The following is a 20,032-nucleotide window of genomic DNA, read 5'->3' as shown; positions in this document are numbered from 1 at the left end:
CAGGAGGCTGAGGGTCTCTGTGAGTTTGAGGCCAGCCTGGTCTACAGAGCAAGTTCCAGGACAGCCAAGGCTGTTGTTATATGGAGAAACACTGTCGAAAAACAAAACAACAACAACAACAAAAAAAAAACCCTTTGACAGATAACAACAATAACAACAACAACCAAAAAGCCTATCACACAATGGCTCCTCTTGCTGATTATTAATATTTTGGTGTGTTGAAATGGAGTTTCAAACTATAGCTCAGGATGATCCTGTAGAAAAACTCTCCCCTTGGCCTCCTGAGAGCTGGAATTACAACTGTGAGCCATTATGTATGGCTTTATTATTTTTTTGTGTTTTATTTTTTTCTGGAGCTGAGGACCGAACCCAGGGCCTTGCACTTGCTAGGCAAGCTCTCCACCACTGAGGTAAATCCCCAACCCGGCTTTCTTGATGCTTAACAATTGCTGAAAGCACACAATGTGTTAGGCACTGGAAAGGTGGGTCAGAGTTGGCTGTGTATGACGGCTCTCCTGTTTGGAGTTTAAATCCTATTGAACAGGCTTGTGCTTCTAGTTAATTCCAGGTCAGGTTCATCTTTGTTCATCCGGGCATCTTGTCTGCATGGATGGATCTGATAAGGGTCAAGATTCTGGATGAAATGACCAAAGGTCCATTCTGACTAGTTCCTCTCATGTCTGGTCTCCCAAAAACCATGGCAGTCTACTATAGCTCTGGGTAACTTACATTCCCAATTAAGAGATAACTTTTCTGTGTCCTTTGGCAGCTCATATTAGTTAGTACAGCATCCTCTTGAGATATTAAAATGTAAACTTGTAGAACTTATTTCCTGTATGAATCCTCAGATGAAGAAAGGCTCTTACCACATTCCTCCTCAGCATGGGCTCGCTGGTGAACCAGGAGCCCGGAGCTCCAGCTGAACCCTTTCCCACAAGCCTCACACTTGTACGGTTTCTCTCCAGTGTGGACCCTCTGGTGTGCTTTGAGGTATGAGCTCCAGCTGAAGACTTTCCCACACTCCTCACACTTGTACGGTTTCTCTCCAGTGTGGACCCTGTGGTGGTCTTGGAGGTAGGACCTCTGCCGGAAGCGTTTTCCACACACGTCACACGGGAATGGTTTTTCTCCTGTGTGGACTCCACGGTGAGCTAGAAAATTGGATGCCCGACAGAAACCTTCTCCACACTCCTCACACTGATAGGGTCTTTCTCCAGTGTGGGATCTCTGGTGGGCTTGCAGGTGTGACTCTACACTGAAGCCCTTCCCACACTCTTCACACTTATAAGGCTTCTTTGCAGCGTGGACTCTCTGATGGACTTGAAGACACGAGCTTTGATTGAAGCCTGCCCCACACTCCTCACAGTTATAGGCCTCATCTCCTGTGTGGACTAACAGGGGTGTCTGACCATGTGAGTCTTTCCCAAGCTTCCCACACTCCTCATATTCGTTTGAGTTTTCTTCAGTGGGGATGCTCTGATGACACTGAAATAGTGGCCTTTGACTGAGATTTTTAAACAGTGCGTCAGACTGGGTCGATCTGTGTCTCTGCAGACTCTCTGATGGGACTGAAGACTGGAGACCCGACGGAAGGTGTTGTCTCAGTTTCCACACTTGGAGGGCTTCTCTCCTGGAACGGCAGGAAGATGACGGCTGCAACCAGCATCTTCCTCACATGCCTCTTCTTCGCGGCATTCTCCATGGCGAACTTGAAGAAATGAATTCCTCCTGGAAAGTTTCCTGAGCTCCGCTCCTTCGCTCTGTACAGCATCCGGTTTCCCCAACGCAGAGCGGGTTCCTCCATCCTTCCCGCTGCAGTCTCCACCCTGGGTTAACTCCCTGGAAACTTGTTGCCAGATGCGTGAGCAGAAAAGCTCCTCCCGGGGCAGGAGCCTCCATCCTGCCTCCTGAAGGGACTCCTTCTCATTCAGATTCCTGGATCCTAAAAGCATAAAGAGAATTCAGAGAGAGGTAGTGCTTGTGAATGCTTTGGTGGCTGCTGTTGAGGTTATATAATTAAAACCAAAACCTTAAGGCTTCATGGAACCAGAGAATGGTTCCCCTCCCTTGAACATCCTGTGTCTTCTCTTCTCACCTACACGCCCTAGAAGCCAAGACTCCAATACTTATGAATGAGACCCATACAAAGCATCACATTGAGTGACATTGCAGTATGTGTGCTCACCACACACATAAATAAACAAAATTTTTAAAGATGGAAAGGTGGAAAGTGACCAAGGAAGACAATGTTGATCTGTGGCCTCCTAGCACATGTGTGTGTATAAATATGCACATGATACACATGTGCGCACATCCACAAGGAGCCATCCAGATGGAGAGGAAAAGCATCATGTGACTAAGTCTGGGGAGTCAGTACAAGTGGAAACTGATCCTGAGAGCGGGATGGACAGCCCCAAAGTTGTGCGCAGACTGAGAAGCAGGATAGATGAGTCACTGTTCTCACGTGCAGACTCACAGTTCCGACTGACCATCGTCAACATCCAAAGCACATCTTCTCTCTTGAGCTGGAGTGAAACATCTGGAGTCATGATCTGATGCCCTGTGAGGAATATATTTGAAATCAACACAGCAGAGTCCCAAGTCCTAAAAACAAGCATTCCACTGCATCTGCTTCAGGACATCAAACCTATTCTTCCCCAACCTATAATACAAGTCAGTGGAAGATACACATTGTTTGAAAAGCCCCTAAACATACAGACACAGGCTTTAGTATACATTAGTTAACAAATGTCTATTTTCATTATCTCCTCTCCCTAGTCTCTCAAACTGTTCTTGGCCATGTCCTAGATAGACTGCCGGGGTATTTTATGTTTCATTACATTTTTATTTAATATGTGTGTTTGTGTAAACCACTGGTGGTCTGAGACAAGTGGAATTTGGTTCTCTCCCTCCATCATGTAGGCCCCAGGGATTGAAATGGGGTCATTACCCTTGGGACCAGGTGCCATTAACTGATGACCAACTCTATTTTATTTAATTTTTAAAATATTTCTCTTGATTTATATTGATGTGTATATGTTTCTCTCTCTCTCTCTCTCTCTCTCTCTCTCTCTCTCTCTCTCTCTGTGTGTGTGTGTGTGTGTGTGTGTGTGTGTGTGTGTGTGCAGGTGACAATAGAAACCAGTAGAGGGCAGCAGATCCTCTGGAGCTGGAGTTACAGGTATTTGTGAGCCACCTGATGTGGGTGCTAGGAACCAAACTCTGGTCCTCTACAAGAGCAGGCAGATGAGCTCTCTCTCCAGCTGCCTCAACTTACTTCAGTGAAAATATTGTTTGTAGGCATGATTCAGAATGTGCCACAACCTACTAATTGAGATTATAATTTGAGAAAGATGAAAACATACTCCCATGCTTTCAATTTTCACTTCATTTGTAAAACTAGGGAGATTCCAACTCTGTATCACATGATGACTAGAAAACTAGAAACTACTTCAAGAGTTCAGATCACATCTAGGGCCAAACTGTGTGGACCTCTTGTTCAGCACCAGTGTCTGCCCTCACCCAGGGACACCACAATCCTGAAGTTCTCCAGCATCACATCACAGTACAGCTTCTTCTGGGCAGTGTCCAGAAGCTCCAGCTCCTCCTCGCTTAAGACCACAGCCACATCCTTGAATGTCACCATCTCCTCTGACACCAAACCCTCAACTTCAACCTTGGTCTTCTGCAAGAAGGATAGCTCTGAGAAGTGTGGAAAGATGAGTGGAGAGCAAGTCCTGAGCTAAGAACCCAGAGGCCATGTTTCCACACCACTCACCCACTTTTTGTTACTGCTCCTTTTGGTTTTGGAGACAAGGTCTTGTTTTGTAGCCTTGGTTGATCAGAAACTTGCTGTGTAGACCAAGATGGCTCTGACCTTGTACTGATCTTCCCACCTCTGCCCCTGCCTCCCAAATGCTGGAATTTCAGGTGTGAACCACCATGCCAGGCATTCATCTGTTTAATCACATAAATGTTAAAAGTTTTGATACTGGAAGATGAAAGGTTGAATCCAGGGCCTCATGCTTGTTAGGCAAGAGCTCTACCACTGAGCCACACTCCCAACCCTGTTCTCATTGCCTAGCTGTGCACAGTAGTGTCCCAACCGGAACACTCCTGGCATTATGTGCCAGATACTTCTCGGCTGAGGGGGCTGTCTGGTGCACTGTGCTCACCATCATCTTGAGCCTCTATCCACTTGTTGCCTGGGGTGAAATCAGCTTTAGAACCATCATGGCCAATGAGGCTGCTTTAACTTTCCATCTGGAAACTGGCCCTGAACATTCAGGATCCCCAGATGAACCACAGTCATCCCAGATGAGGATCCACTCCAGAGTTAGCCAGGAAAGGGAATCCTTGTCTGCTGCATCTTGCACTCACCAGGAGAAGGTCCTGCATCCTCAGTCACAGGATCCCTTGGAGTCTGAGGGATGTTGGTCCCTGTGCAGACTTCAGTGGTCTGAGCTTCGCCCTCCTGACTCTTGAGTGCACTGAAGCCAGGGCTGCCTCACAAGGCTGGTCTGAGGAACTAGACTTTTCCATCTGAATACATTATTCTGCAATACAGCACATTCACATAGTGAAGGAAACATGAAAAGCAGTTAGTAAACACACCCAGGGTGTGACTCAGCTATGAGAAAGGAAATCCTATCTTTCTCATGTAAAAAAAAAAATGAACATCTTCTCTGATTAATTAGAATGTGTTGAACAATATACTTTCCATAAAGAGCAGCCAAAGTATTATATATTAAAAGCATGTTTTAGGGGCTGGAAATATAGTGGCTCAGTGGTTAAGACAACTGGTTGCTCTTCCAGAGGATCTGGGTTCAATTCATAGCACTACTCACAAGTAATTGTAACTCCAGTTCCAGGAAATCCAACACCCTTTTTGGCCTCTGTGGGCTCAGGCACACATGGAGCACAGACTTATATGTGTTGTGCCCAGATCGTAACCCCCAGAGAGACCACCAAGGACGAGCATACCAAAATGCAAAAGCAAGGTTTATCTGTTACAAGTCATGATAGGGAACTCAATTCAAGCCATCTCAAGTGAGGCAGAGAAGAGTTACTCTTTCTTGGGGAAGTTAGTTTTTATAGGCAAAACCCATAAAATTTCTTAGAGGGGAGGGGGTTAGTATGGGTCCATCCGAGATTGGTCTAGTTTTTCCCAGGCCTGGACTTTATCTTATTCTAGCTTATCTGTTTGCCCTGTCAGGAGTTTTACAACTCATCTCCGGGGTCTGGTCATGTTATCTCTGGAGAGGGGCATCTTGCGGTTAATTGGTTACCATCAGACATCCTGACTCTGTTCTTTTGTTCCTGGGGCTGGCGCCATCATTTCTGGGGACTTGAAACTGGCCTGGGTCTATCTATATTGAGATTTCTTTGTCCAAGGCCCCCTTTTTGAGACAATAGAGTGAGGGTCTTGTTGTGCCTAGATCACATCCCCAAAGCCGCCACTGGAGACTTTAGGTACAGAATGCAAAAGTAAGGTGTATTCTAAGTTTACAAGCCTCCAGGGAGGCTCTTTCAAATCTCTCACTCACATCAGGGAGGTTGGAAGGAGCGCTCCCCTTTCTTTGTGAGACTAGTTCCTAAAGGCACAGACCATATAATTTATTTTAACCCGCCTCCCTTTTTAGTCTTTTGGTCGAATATCCTGACTGTGTTTTCCAAAGTCCCTGTAGCAGATACAGCCACCTGGGGAAAAAGAGTCTAAGTTCTTATCTACACTTAGGAATCCTGGTTTAAGCTTCTCTTTGTCTGTAGGGGATAGAGTGGGGGGTTTTACTGAGGTATCACAATATGCAGGCAGAACATTCATACAAATAAAATATTTTAATGTGTTTTAGTATTTCTAAATAACAGGAACAGTAGTAAAATTTCCTTGCATTTCTTCTGGAGGAAAAGGTTAATTTATACAAATATTACTATAACATTTCTTAAGACATCAAAACTGCTAAACTATTTAAATATCTGTGGGTAGACAAAAGACATCTGTCACATGTACCTCTTTTGTGACTGATCATGTGGATTTCTGGAATCATGATGTCATTAAAACCATGGGTTAAAGCAGTTATGACAGTACATGCCTGAAATCTCAGCACTGAAGGTCAAGCAGGAGGAGTGAGACTTTGAGACCAGACTTAGCTACACAGTAAGACTCAGTCTGTTAAATTAAAAAAGAGAAAAAGGACTTGGGTTGTGGCTCAGTGGTAGAGCCCCTGCCTAGAATCCCCCAGTGAGGGGCTGGGGGTGTGGCTCAGTGGTAGAGCCCCTGCCTAGAATCCCCCAGTGAGGGGCTGGGGTGTGGCTCAGTGGTAGAGCTCCTGCCTAGCACAGGGAAGGCCCTGTAATTAATTTCCAGCACTGGGAAAATGAATTAAGGTGTACATCACTTGAAAAGGTATTATTTAAAACATTAATCTAGACGACTATTACAAATGAAAAAAAGACTACTATTGCCATGAAAAAAAGAAGAAAGGAAATTGGATGTTTTACAAACAAATTGACAGAAAATGTGAATGTATTCAACAATACTCACTTTCCCATACTGTGCTCAATTCTTATTTTAAGGTGAGTGTTAGATTCACTTTTATGTGTATGTTTTGCTTGCATGTATGGTTCTGTACCACATGTATACTTGGTGTCCATGGAGGGCAGAAGAGAATGTCAGATCCCCCGGAACAACACTTGCTCTCCTGTCAGGACCCAGGTTGGGTTCCCAGCACCCACATGGATGCTCACACTCATCCCTAACTCCAGTTTCAGGGGATCCTATGCCTTCCTCTGAGCACGGTGCCAGACATACCTGCAAGTAAAACACTCCCACACATAAAGCTAAAAATGAAAAAAAAAAAAAAAAACAGGTCACGGGGGGAGGGGGTGGGGAAATGGTTCAGCACTTAAGAGCACATGTTGCTCTTGCAGAGGGTGTGAGTTTGGTTCCCAGCACCCACACTGGGTGGTTCACAATCACCTATAACTCCAGCTTTGTAGACTCCAAAACCTGTGGCCTCCATGGACCCCTTGTATACACTGACAGGAGTGTGTGTGTGTGTGTGTGTGTGTGTGTGTGTGTGTGTGTGTGAATGTTTGTCTGTGCAGGGGTGGGTGTGGGTATATGCACATACTCATAATTAAAAAAATAAAAGTCTTTGACAATTAAAAAGTCCCTAAACAGACGGAATGGTGGGATAAAGCACCCATTTATGGTGTGGTGGCACACACCCTAATTCCAGTTCTGAGGTGGCGACTGAAGGAAGAGCCTAGTGGGTTCTAGAACATCCAGGCTAAAGATTGAGAGCCTATCTCTAATAAATAAATACATAAATGAAAATTGCCACAACATTCTCTGACCCAAGAAGCTGCACCCACATACAGGGTGACAGACATCCGTGGTCACGTGAACACTGCCTGTACCAAGAACTATACAAACACACAATATGTGTGGCCCCAGAGATACCAAGATACCACATACAACACACATATGTCAACAGCACCCTAAATACATGTGTGTGTTTGTGTGCACGCGCGTGCATTTTTTTTATACTCTATAATTGATCCTAAAACCAAATATGTATTATAGATCCTCCTAACATTCCCTTTTGCACCTGGGGAACTAAGGCACAGAAAGATTCTTACTCAGTGACAGGGTGTGAGAAAGGTGAGGGAGGGTGAGCTCGACATCCCGGAGCTGAGGAGTTCCCCCAAAAGCTGCCAAGTCCAGCTCTTCCTTGGGACCGAAACCGGAGTTTTGCTAAACTTTCCCCCAATCAGAAGTCAGCGGCTTGGTTTCCCACAAATTCAGCAACAATGTCTCATTTCGGTGACACGGAAGAGGTCCTCACCCATCCTGTTACCAGGTCGTGGAAGTCAAAAGAGGTCGGGACGTCCTCAAGTCCAGCCCCACCCACTCACCTTCCTTGCAGGAACACAATCACAGGATCCGCAACCTCGAACTACAAGTCCCAGGATTCCTAGGGGCCGGAGCCCGGGTGTGCGCAGGCGCCCTATGCCTGAGTGGCATTTCCTAGAGTCCTCAGTTGAATTGCAGCCGAAATCTCTCCAAATATGCGGATTATACTTTACTTTCTCCCATAGAACATTACCAAAGTCAAGTGTTCCCGTAGAAGTGCTCTGACCACAGAAGCGTCTGGACTACATGTCCCAGAATTCTCTGTAAAGCTTTCCCCCCCACCAGCTTACAATTTTTCTTTCACTAAACAGGTGGAACTGGGCTTTGTGGGCGCATTTGTTGTACCGACCCACAGTCCGATGTCCGAAAATCCACCAAGATACCGATCCGAATGCAAAAGCAAAGAGTCTTTAAATCGCGAGTTTAAACTCGCCTCCCCGCTCCCCTCCCCCCACACCTGTGTCGCCCCAGTGGAGTGAGGATCCCAGGCAGTAACAGGATAGGATTTGTATAGTGGTTAGGATTGGGGGAGGGCGTCTAGGGGAATTCCAACTCTATATGGTTACAAGCTCAGGGTTGGGGCTTACTTCAGGTTAGAGACCTTGGTTTAAGATGATTGGAGAGTTGCAGCTGCTATAACCTTCAGCAGTTAATGTCATCACATCTGCATCACCAGCAGACCCATTTCCTCTGACAGCTATGGTATGCGATCTATAACAGCAGAAAACATCCCACAGGACATACCTGGCGCCTTGTTTAGTATGCTCTTCGTGCTATAGCATATCCTTTACGTTATGGCAGGAAATGTCTGGAACTTGTTTTTGCACAGCTCCTAATTATCTGGGTCTAGGGGCAGAGGGGCAGCACATGCTCTGGTGGTTTTTTTGTTTTGTTTTGTTTTCTGGAGTAGTTTGTCCCAGGGCCTGCTGCCCACTGTCTGACCCTTCTGTAAGAAGGCTGCAACTCTGGCATCCTCTCACTGTCTTTCAGTACTCAGGAGTGAAAAGTTTCATTGTAACAAGCCAATCAAGTCAATTAATAAATCCAGGTTTAATTTGAGCAGAGCAGAGCAATTCCTGCTCTGGAAATCCTAGGAAAGCAGGGGAGAGAGAATGGGGCAGATATTGCTATTGTGCCCAGAGTCCAGACCCCCAAAATCCACCAGGAAACAAGACTGATGCAATAGTGAAGAGTCCTTTAATTGGGAGTTCAAACCCGGGTCTCTCGTCTGTTCTACACAGTGGTGAAGCAGAAGAGACCTCGAGCAGCAGAAGGGCAGGGTATTTATAGAGGGTAAAGCAAGGGGCGGGGTGGCTAGGCGTCTACAGACTGCATAGGAACAGACTCTCAGGACTGGTGTGCCTCCAAGCTGGAGGTGCCTGTCCCTGGCTAATTGGTTAGTTACAGCTGCACGAAAGTTGCTATCTCTTATGGTGGTTGCTGTGGTTACTGCATTCCATCTTTATCATGAAAGCCTGTCCAGAGCTGCTAGTTTAACTTTTTTTTTAACCATCAAAAAATGTGTTTAAATAATTGACAACAGAGAAAGCTGGTCAAAGAAAGGCAAGCAAATTTTGTCGAGTAAGAATTAGAACCGAGGAGCTCCATAATCATCTGGCATCCATTCAGTGTTGTACCTACAGTTAGAAATGTACATGATAGGAACTCCAGGGATCTTTCGGATTCTTCTTTGTTTGAGGTCCCGGTCAACTGTGGCCACAATGTAACTAACAGCTGTGCTGAGTGACTCTCTGGACCAAGCAGTCATCAGCATAAGTTCCTTTGTGTGTTCATGGAAGTCGGTCAAATCGTGGATCCTTGGCGATCCTTAATGCCACTCGATACTTCTGTCCCAATTTCTCAACTTCAGCCATCACACAGTCAGTTATGCAAGGGACACACTTGACGAACAGACAGTCCATCACTGACTGCACTAAGTCCAGTTTGGCTTTAATGGAAAAGGTGATGAAGGTGGTATCAATAAGGATGTGGTAAGGTGCACCCAGTTGTGCATTATACTGGAAGAATAAGCAGGAAGGATGCTGGGGGACTTCTCTTTCCTCCAGCGCACTGGGATCTTTCTTTTCTTTCCTTTTAGGCTGTAATCTATCCTTTTCTTTAAGTCACTTGTCTTTGAGACTAAGCATTCGCTTCATAGTCGCATATTTCCTTGTTTTCTTCTGCTTCCCCATGTTCATGCCGCACTCCTGTTTCTTCTGGAATCACTCACCGCTAGTTTAACTTTTAATTGGTCCTTTACCATATGGGGACATCTGGTGGGTTGTTTGTTTGTTTGTTTAGTAACTAGGGCTGAACTCAAGGTCAGGGGCTCAAGGGCACATCCTGCTAATTCGGGGGCTACATCTTGCTGAGTCAAGGGCCTCCATCCTGCTGCGTCTTGTCTGCAGGCTTTCATGGCTGCAGGATAGCCAAGGCAGAGGTCTGGGTAAGGGCCTGGGCTTCTCAATGGTGACCAAGTCTTAAGTAGCCTGTAGCTGTGGTCTTGAGCAGCCCTGGAGAGGAGCTGACCTTTGATGGGCTTTCTGGGGGGAAGTGACCCTGATTGGTGGGCTTTCTTAGGGGCCAGGTCTGGGAGAAAGAGGTAGGTGGGGCTTCCACCTAATCATCCCAGACTCTGTGGACTCTGACAGGGCTTCCACCTAAACACAGAAGATGAGGCAAGAGTCCTGCGGGGGTTACTGTCTTAGTTACTGTTCTGTTGCTATGAAGAGGCACCATGACCAAGGTAACCATTATGAAAGAAAGCATTGAAGCAGAGGTTTGCTTACTGTTTTAGAGGTTTAATCTATGATCCTTATGTGGACAGGTGTGGTTCTGGAGCAGTAGCTAAGAGCTTTACACCTGATCCACAAGCAACAGGCAGAGAGAAATACTGGGCCCAATATGGGCTTTTGAAATTTCAAAACCCACCCTCACTGACACTCTTCCCCCAACAAGGTCACACCTTCCAATCCTTCTGATCCTCAAAGAGTTCCACTCCTTGGTGAACAAGCATTCAAATATATGAGTCTATGAGGGCCGCTGTCATTCAAACCACCATAGTTACATAAAGAAAGCATGCCTCAAAAACACAAGAAAAACTTACCAGGTTGTGTCTGAATCAATAATCATAGTGCTCAACCTCAATTTTTCTTTTCTCATTTTTCTGTTTAACACGCTGATTTACACAGTGATGGCTATTCTTGGTTGCCAAATTGACTACACCTGGAAATAATGAAAACCCAAGTGACTGGGTATGCCTCTGAGTGATTTTTCTCTTTCTTTTCTATTTTTAAAGATTTATTTATTTCTTATGTACATTGGGGTTTTGCCTGCATGTATGTCTGTGTGAAGATGCCAGATCCCCTGGAACTGGAATAACAGACGGTTGTGAGCTGACATGTGGGTGCTGGAAATTGAACCTGGGTCCTTTCAAAAACCAGCCAGTGCTCTTAACTTCTGGGCCACCTCTCCAGCCCAGGCAATTTTTTTCTTAATTAAGTCATTTAAAGTGGAAGACCCACTTTTAATCCAGACCTTTTGAGGTGGGAAGACCCACCTTTAATCTGGACCACACCTTCTGTTGGCAACCTGTATAAAACACACGGGAGAAGGAAGCTTGCTCTCTTTGCCTGCTTGCTCTAGCTTTCATTACCAAGTCCATTCCTTCACTGAATTAGAACTGACTTTCTTGGGATTCTGGTGTATACTAAGGACCAGCTGAGACTTCCAGCCTTGTGGACTGAACGCTACTGGATTCTTGGACTTTACATTGGTAGACAGCCATTGTTGAACTGGCTGGACAACAGCCTGTAAGCCATTCTAGTAAATCCCCTTTCTATATACATATACATTCATTCTATACATTCTGTTCCTCTAGAGAACCCTAATACACAAGATGTGGTGCTTTAAACAAAAATGAACCCCATAGGCTCTTAGAAAGTGGCACTATTAAGAGGTGTCTTGTTGGAGTAGGTATGACTTTGTTGGAGGAAGAGTGTCACTGTGGGTAGGCTTTGAGCTCTCAAATGTTCAAGCTAGGCCCAATGTGGCTCACTTGCTCTTCCTGCTGCCTGCAGATCCAGATGTAAAACTCTCAGCTCCTCCTCCAGCACCATATCTGCCTGCATACCACCGTGCTTCCTGCCATGAAGATAATGGAGTAACCTCTGAACTGTAAGCCAGCCCCAAGGAAATGTTCTCCTTTATAAAAGTTGCTGTGGTCATGGTATCTCTTCACAGCAATAAAACTCTAAGAATCAAGGGGTTGGGATAAGAGAAGAAAAGAACTATAAAGTAATGTTGGAGCCTGAGAGACAGCTCAGTGGGTAAAAGCTCTTGCACCTTTGGAGTTTGGTTCCCACTACCCAAGATGGCATCTCATCTCTAATTCCAGTGCTAGGAGATCTGCCGCCCTCTTCTGGCCTCTATGGGCACTGCATCAGCCCCGAAACAAACAGGTAAAGAGAAATCCATCTTTTTAAAGAAACAAATTAATGATAACAATAAATGAGATGTTTGAGCTGGACTGAGTGAAAAGATATACCCTTGCCCAAGAAGCAGACTGTGACTTGACTGCTCTCTGTGTATGGTGCCTGGCTCCTCCATGCTCTTCATCACATATGCTTTGCTGCACTAAATCCCATGATGTAAACCTTCCTGCCATCTTGGAAAGGTTGAAGAAGTCAGGTATTTCCTTTGTTCTGGAGATTTGGTTTAGAAAGACTCCTTGGGGGAGGTTGGCTTATACAGGTACTCTGAAGAGGCTCCTCTGCCCCTCCGAAACTGTTCCTCCTGTGGTCTAACTTCTCTCCCTCTTTTATTAGAATGGCTACAGGCTGTGGTCAGGTTAGTCCAATAAAGGCTGTCTACCAATGGAAAGTCCAAGAATCCAGTAGTTGTTCAGGATGTCTCAGCTGGTCAGTCAGTATACACTGGAATCCAAAAGAAGAAGGCTCCAATGCCAGTGAAGGAATGGACTCCAAGCAGGCAAGGAGCAAAATCTTCTTCATTCTGTCCTGGAACTCACTCTGTTGACCAAGCTGGATCGAACTCACTGAGATCTACCTGCCAAGTCTCAGTTTTTAGAGTCGGAACCAGGCAGGACCACAGTGTTCTTTGGAGGGGGGGGCTTCCAGGAAGGAGAAATAGGTTGTGGAATATTACTTTAACTGTGTGAAGATGTGTTGCATTTGTTTATGCTGCGTTTCTTTAACTATGTACAGATAGGTTGCGTTTTGTCGGAGCCTGCCGACAGTTAGCTGGGTAGCTGGGTAGAGGTGTGCGGATAGAAGAGACAATGAAGAAGACAGAAAAGAGTCGAGAGGTCTGCCGGTCAATGCCAGTCAATGCCAGACAGTCCTGAGTTTATTTCACAGCCAGCTTATATACCGTCTTGAAGGACAGAGGTAGAACAATGCACAGCACAGGCATTCAACCACCATCTACCCTGCCTTGCGTCAAGGAGCAGGCAGTTTCTTTTTCTATCTTGATGTATCTCTGCCTGGCATCAGCAGCCTGCGTCTAGCTAGATAGTGTGTTCTTCCTGTGGGCTAATCAGGACTTTCTTATAGCCCTTCAAGGAGATTCTGCAGGCTAATCAGGACTTTCTCACAGCCCTGGAGCAAACAAGCCTGAACTCCATTGACTCAGAATAGACTTCAGATTCAAACTGGGAAACTGAGTCAGTTGTGGGTTCCCACAGCATTTGTTACACCTTGCCTGCTTAAGGCACCTGATTGGCCTAATAAAAAGCTGAATGACCAATAGCTAGGCAGTAGAGGGATAGGCAGGGCTGGGGGCGCAGAGAGAATAAGTAGGAGGATGAATCTAGGCTGGGGAGAAAGATAGAGGGAGAAAGAAATGGACACCCCCAGGGGCCAGCCAGTTGGCCGCTGCCAGCCAGACACAGAGGAAGCAGGAAAGTAGGACAAACAGAATGACAGAAAGGGAAAAGGCTCTGAGGGAAAATGTAGATGAAGAGAAACAAATTAAATTAAGTTATAAGAGCTACTGTGACAAGCCTAAGCTAAGGCCAAGCATTCATAACCGATAATAAGTCTCCGTGTCTTCATTTGGGAACTGGTGATTCAAGACAGCTTTATTATCTTAACAAGAGAGCAATTACCCCACTTCACCCCAGCCCTCAGCCTGGTGCACACACGGGCACATGTACACACAGGCAGGTGCACACACACACACACACACACACACACACACACACACACACACACGCACCTGCACACACACACATTATGTAGTTTGGAATATGATGTTTCTTCCCACAGCTACAGCTCAGATCCCATTTTGACCAGGAGGAAGCAGACTTGCCTTAATGACCTCATCAAAACCCAGATACCTATACCTTTTATATTTAAGTCTTAAGGGACCAGAGTGATGGCTCTATTTTTAGCATTACCAGGGAAACGGGGCATCTTCATATCTTCCTCGCTGGCTAATGTCCATTATTACCAGTTTCACCAGCATCCATGTTCTCCGCTGTCTGTGGAAAGCCTTTCCTGAGTCTTCATGTGCAGAGTTTATTGCTATCAGTTGATCTCTCGAGTTGATCCAAGTGTTATGGTGATATTTTATTTGTACTGAAATGTGATTTTAATTTTATGTTAATAAATAAAGTTGCCCTGGGGTCAGAGCTATTAGAGCCATAGCAAGAGCGTGGTGGTTAGAAGAGCTAGGTAGATTTCTGTGTGTTCAGGGATACAGGCAGTATTGGAGACATACACCTTTAAGACCTGGAGGGCGGTACTTACAGGCAGTGACGAGGCAGTCATATGGTTGGGTTTACAACCAATGAGAAGGCAGAACAGAAAGACTATTTAAAGACAGACAAACAGGAAGAAGCTCTCTCTGGGGAAGTTAGGAGCACTGCAGGAGGTAAGATTTTATCTCTGAGCTCTGACCTCTCGGCTTTCTCTTTTACATTGGCTCTGTGTTACATCTACAAAGTGTGAAGCTCATGCAAAGTTCTTTCCACGTCCCTCACACTGATGAGGTTTCCCAGCACTAGGAACTCTCTGAGGAGCAAGCACTAGCTTGATTGTCACGAGCAAAAGCCTCCCCATGGTCTTTGCCTTCAGAGAGCTTTTCACTCGTGTGGGCTCTCTCGTGTATAACAAGGCTTGAAACACACCTCACGGACTTCCCACACTTCTCACATGTGAGGGCTTTTTCACAAGTATGAACCTGTTTTCTGAGATTGAGTAGGATGACCAGTAAGGCTAAAGCCTTTTCCACATTCTTTACACTCCTACCATTTCTCACCAGTGAGTTCTTCCACATTGAGCAAAACATGATCTATAGTCAAAGGCCTTCCCACGTTCCTTACATTTATAGGGTTTCTCACCAGTATGAAGTAGCTGGTGTCACATAAGGCTAGGGTCACTACCAAAGCCCCCCCCCATTCCACCTCACCCACAGTCTTTATCCCCCCACCCCCGGACTGAGGACCAAACCCAGGGCCTTGGGCTTGCTAGGCAAGTGTTCTGCCACTGAGCTAAATCCCCAAACCCAGGTCTTTGTATTCATAGTTTATCACTAGTGTGGACTTTCTGGTGGCCAACATGTCTTGAAACATAGCTAAAGGCTTTCCTCACATTCATAGTGTTTCTTACCAGTATGGATTTTTTTCATATTGCACAAACTTGACCTGCAATCAAGGCCTCTGAGAATTTTATATTCGTTCATAGGTTTCCTTGCCAGTGTGAACTGTATGATGTCAGGCGGGTTGATGACTTCATCGAGAAGCCTTCCTACATAGCATTTCTCTGTGTATTCTTGGTTGTCCTGGAACTCATTCTGTAGACCAGGCTGGCCTCGAACTCACACAGATTCACATGCTTCTGCTTCCCAAGTGCTGGGATTAAAGGTGTGGGCCATCACAGCCCAGCTTCTCTGTTGTTACTTAACACAGGGGCTGGTAGCCCTGCTGTGTAGGCAAGGATGACAAATGCCACTACATTCTGAAGCCCTAAGAATTTTGAAGCCCCAAACAATTGTTTGGGGCTTCAAACAATTCCTCACTTCCTAGGCAGAGAGCTAAACTGAACAGAGTCTCTAGGGACAGGCCAGGACCGAGGGAGTACAGAGTGATTTCCTAGCAAGTCTGTTTCTACTAGGCCCAGATGGAGGCCACAAGAGACCAAAGAATCCCACTCAAGTCCAGCTTGAGCTTGTTGAAGTTACAGGAGCATGGATGACAACTCTCTAGCGACGTATTCCTGGAGTCCTCTCTCCAGTCGACCCCTTAGCTCCTGCCTGCTTTAGCTGCTGGTGTGGGTGGGGCAGGAGGATTGGGATCGCTGGGATCTCAGGCATCTAAGGAGCCTCCTATCCTGACGAGGGAACACAGAACGGTAATAGACGTGTCTTGTGAGGGTCTCCTCTGGGTCAGCACAGCTTCTCTGATTCCAAGACATCGATGGCCACATCCTACCCCGAAGGCGGAGTTCCAAATAGGAGTCAAGTGCTGCCATTATTAGTTTGGGTCCTAGTGTGAGAAACAGCTGATGGACACGATGTGGAAGTGTAGTTGAAATAAACTCTTCCCTCCCCAAGTTGCTTTGGGTCTTGATGTTTTCTACCAGCAATAGAAAACGAAGACAGTGCCTGGGCACAAAATCCTAAGCTCCACTTCCAAGAGCATATACCTTTTACCTATGAAGGTAAGCACCCAGTTCTACTGGTCAAGTGTATAATTATCGAGACATGTATAGTTTATTAACACGTTACTTACATATAACTACCCTAGAAAAGCCATACTTCTGTTGGGTTGGGGTTTTTGGGGGGGGGTGTCATGGGTTATGTAAACATGAACATTGTCACAATTGTTTGGGGCTCACTTAATTCTTGTCCATATTGACTAGCCTAGTTATTTCTAGTGTGTTCCCCCCTTCATTCCCTCTCCTTTATTTTCTCTCGTCTTTCATGTATTCCTTCCTTCATTTTTCTTTCTTTTTTCTTTTCCTCCATTTTTATTTCTCTCTTGCTCTGCTTTCCCTCCCTTCTGTCCTTCCCTCCCTCCCTCCCTCCCTCCCTTACTTTCTTCCCTTCTTCCCTTGAATGACTTGGAACTCAACTGTGTAGACCAAGCCGGCCTCAAACTCAGGGAGATCCTCCTGCCCCTGCCTTCAGAGCTCTGGGATCGCGGTCATTCTAGCGTCTTTAGTTCTGTAAGGAAAGACACACACATCTTTGTGCTTTCCCAGGGAGGCCCTAGGAAAACCAAAGGTAGAATGTATACTACGATTATAATCCGCTTCATTTTACTGAATTTGGGAAGGAAAGAGGCCTCGGGGATTGTGACGGACCTGCCCTAACAGAGGTTGCCTTGATGACCTAATAAATCAGAATGGTGGTAAGATGAGAGCCTCCAGGGATCCCAGGCCCCCTCCTCCGGGCAGCTGAGATTGTCTGGGGCCCACGGGGCACCATGGGCGTCTCGCAGTCCTCCGAGGAGGAGTGGAAGCGTGAGAGCAGGACTGACTTCTGGTGGGGACAGATGCAGGAGGGGTTCCGGAACCAGAGCGACTTCAACTGGGACCAGATCAAGCAGCTGCACCAGAGGTTCCGGCTGCTGAGCGGAGACCAGCCCACCATCCGGCCTGAGAACTTCGACAACGTCCTGGACCTGGAGTTCAACCCGATCCGCTCCAGGATCGTCCGCGCCTTCTTCGACAACCGGAACCTGGGCAAGGGGACCAGCGGCCTGGCCGAGGAGATTAACTTCGAGGACTTCCTGACCATCATCGCCTACTTCAAGCCGCTGCGCTCAAGACACTTGAGCAAGGACGAGGCGGAGACGTACCGCCGGGAGAAGATGCGCTTCCTCTTCCACTTGTACGATGAGGACTGCGACGGGCTCATCACGCTGCAGGAGTACCGCAGGGTGGTGGAGGACCTGCTGTCGGCGAACCCGCAGGTGGAGAGAGCCTGGGTGCGCTCCATCGCCAACTCCATCGCGTACCGCGCCTTGAAGGAGGCAGCCACGGCATCTGACCAGCCCCTGGAGGAGGGCCAGCAGTACCAGGGCATCACCTTCGAGGACTTCATCAAGACCTGGCAGGGCATCGACTTCGAGGTCAAGATGCAAGTCAGCTTCCTGAACCTAGAAGCCATGGCCTTATGCCAGTGACCTGCCGGCCGCTCCCGCCCCGCTCCCTCACCCTCCACCATCACGGGAGATTCTGCACCTTGAGCCTGGCAGCCTCTTGCAGCAGCTACGGGGGGTGGGGGTGGGGGTATGTGGGACCTGGCGGCTTTTATCTCTGAGAATAAAGATGATCAAAAGAAGAGCGGGGCATGGTTGCGATTGCCTTTGATCCCAGCACTTGGGAGGCAATGGCAGGCAGGTCTCTTGTGAGTTTGAGGCCAGCCTGCCTGGTCTACAGAGTGAGTTTCAGGACAGCCAGGGCTACACATAACCATGTCTCAAATAAACAAAACAAGGGCTGGAGAGATGGCTCAGTGGTTAAGAGCATTGAATGCTCTTTCAGAAGTTCTGAGTTCAATTCCCAGCACCCACATGGTGGCTCACAGCCATCTGTAATGAGATCTGGTGCCCTCTTCTGGCCTGCAGGCATACATATAGGCAGAATACTGTATACATAATAAATAAATAAATCTTTAAAAAAATCCAACCAAAAAAAACCCCAACAAAACATAATGAAAAATAACAACAGAAAAGACACAAGAGTTAAACACCAATATTGGTGGTGCCCCCTCCCCACCCCCTGTTGGGTCTGGGGTCATGCAATAATGGGGGACAGACCACCAAAGTCTATTAAATCAGAAGCAAACTTTGTTCCAGGATAAAAAGGACAAGAAAATATCACCGCGGGGCACAAAAGCTTATCAGCTAGCTGAGACCACAGCCAGAGTTGTATTTTTGAGGCTGTGGCAATGGAAGCGGGTTCCGGCCCCCTTTTTATAGTAAGGGGGAAAGCATCAGGGATGCAGTGCATGCTAGGAGTCACGTAGAAACATCTATTAAAAGTTAACTTTGGTCCAGGCAGTTGTTGGCTATATAAGGGGTAAGGGGGTTAAAAGTTAACCCCTGGCTGTTGACAGAGGAGCTGGCTGGAAAGCAGAGAGCCATTGTTAGAAGTTAACCTTTAGAGATGATGACTGTCAGCTTTTGTTTTTTTATTTATTTAGGTTTACAATTTTATATTTCTATATCCTCAGACCCTACACCCCCAACTTTTTTTTGAAACAAGGTCTCACTCTGTAGCCCATGCTGGCCTGGAACTCAATATGTAGATTAGGCTAGCCTCAAACTCACAGTCCTCCTCCTCTGCCTCCCTCAACTGTTGGAATTTGATGCTATGGACATCACTCTATGTAAATAAAACACTGATGGCCAATGACCAGGCAGGAAGTATAGGCGGGACAAAGAGAGAGGAGAATTGGGGAAACAGGAAAAAGGAGGAGAGAGACTGCAGCCACCGCCAGGAGAAGAGCATGTAGAGACTCTGGTAAGCCACCAGCCACGTGGCAAGATATAGATTTATAGAAATGGGTTAATTTAAGATAAAAGAACAGTTAGCAAGAAGCCTGCCATGGCCATACAGTTTATAAGTGATATAAGCGTCTGAGTGATTATTTTATAAGTGGATTGTGGGACTGCGGGCTTGGGGAACCTGGAGAGAAGCCCTCCAGCAACAAATGGCGCCCAACGGCTCGAGTTTCCACCTTAAAAATATTTAATAACCAATTCTAAACAGAGCCAAAACCAGGTTCCTGCTTCTTGTCTCATACAGGCAGCTAGATGCGACAAAACGCAAGTTTGGACACTGGCGGGTTCCTGGCGGGTGCGTTTGACCGGCAGTATGGCGGAAATGAGGCATCTGCCAGCGCCAAATTAAGCTGTGTGGTAGATTTAGTCTTTACTAGTATTTAAAAAAAAAAAAAAGAGGTTTCTGGGCTACACGCTGCTTTGATAAAAGCTTAGACCCACTATTTCTGAGACTTGATGACTCCCAGAGCTGGCGGAAAACGTACCACTGCCATGTTGGGAAGCTGAAGTGGGCGGAGCCAGCAGCCACAGCGCCGTTTCAGGCTTACAATGGTACAGTTTAAATCAATAGGCTCAAGGCT

General features: G+C 46.5%; 2 protein-coding genes and 1 pseudogene across 2 annotated transcripts; 1 reads left to right on the top strand and 2 right to left on the bottom strand.

The window, feature by feature from the left end:
* Positions 1–1,570: 1,570 nt before the first annotated feature.
* LOC114709894 (zinc finger protein 45-like) lies at positions 1,571–4,369 on the bottom strand. Its single transcript, XM_037201642.1, has 3 exons — positions 3,523–4,369; positions 2,465–2,560; positions 1,571–1,942 (listed from the first exon to the last, which is right to left on the bottom strand). The coding sequence occupies exons 1-3, from the start codon at positions 3,644–3,646 to the stop codon at positions 1,602–1,604; spliced, it is 561 nt and encodes a 186-aa protein (XP_037057537.1). The 5' UTR covers positions 3,647–4,369; the 3' UTR covers positions 1,571–1,601.
* Positions 4,370–9,309: 4,940 nt separating this feature from the next.
* Positions 9,310–10,110, bottom strand: LOC114709897 (annotated as a pseudogene).
* A 6,888-nt stretch (positions 10,111–16,998) lies between these two features.
* On the top strand, positions 16,999–18,228 carry LOC114709896 (calcineurin B homologous protein 3-like). Its single transcript, XM_037201633.1, has one exon. It carries the CDS (start codon positions 17,367–17,369, stop codon positions 18,066–18,068), a length of 702 nt encoding a protein of 233 aa, XP_037057528.1. The 5' UTR covers positions 16,999–17,366; the 3' UTR covers positions 18,069–18,228.
* The last annotated feature ends 1,804 nt before the right edge of the window (positions 18,229–20,032 follow it).

Source organism: Peromyscus leucopus, chromosome 1 (assembly GCF_004664715.2).
Source record: "Peromyscus leucopus breed LL Stock chromosome 1, UCI_PerLeu_2.1, whole genome shotgun sequence".
NCBI classification, from domain to species: domain Eukaryota; kingdom Metazoa; phylum Chordata; class Mammalia; order Rodentia; family Cricetidae; genus Peromyscus; species Peromyscus leucopus.
Note: the sequence above shows the minus strand (reverse complement) of the source record. Positions and strands in the feature narration are given on the sequence as shown.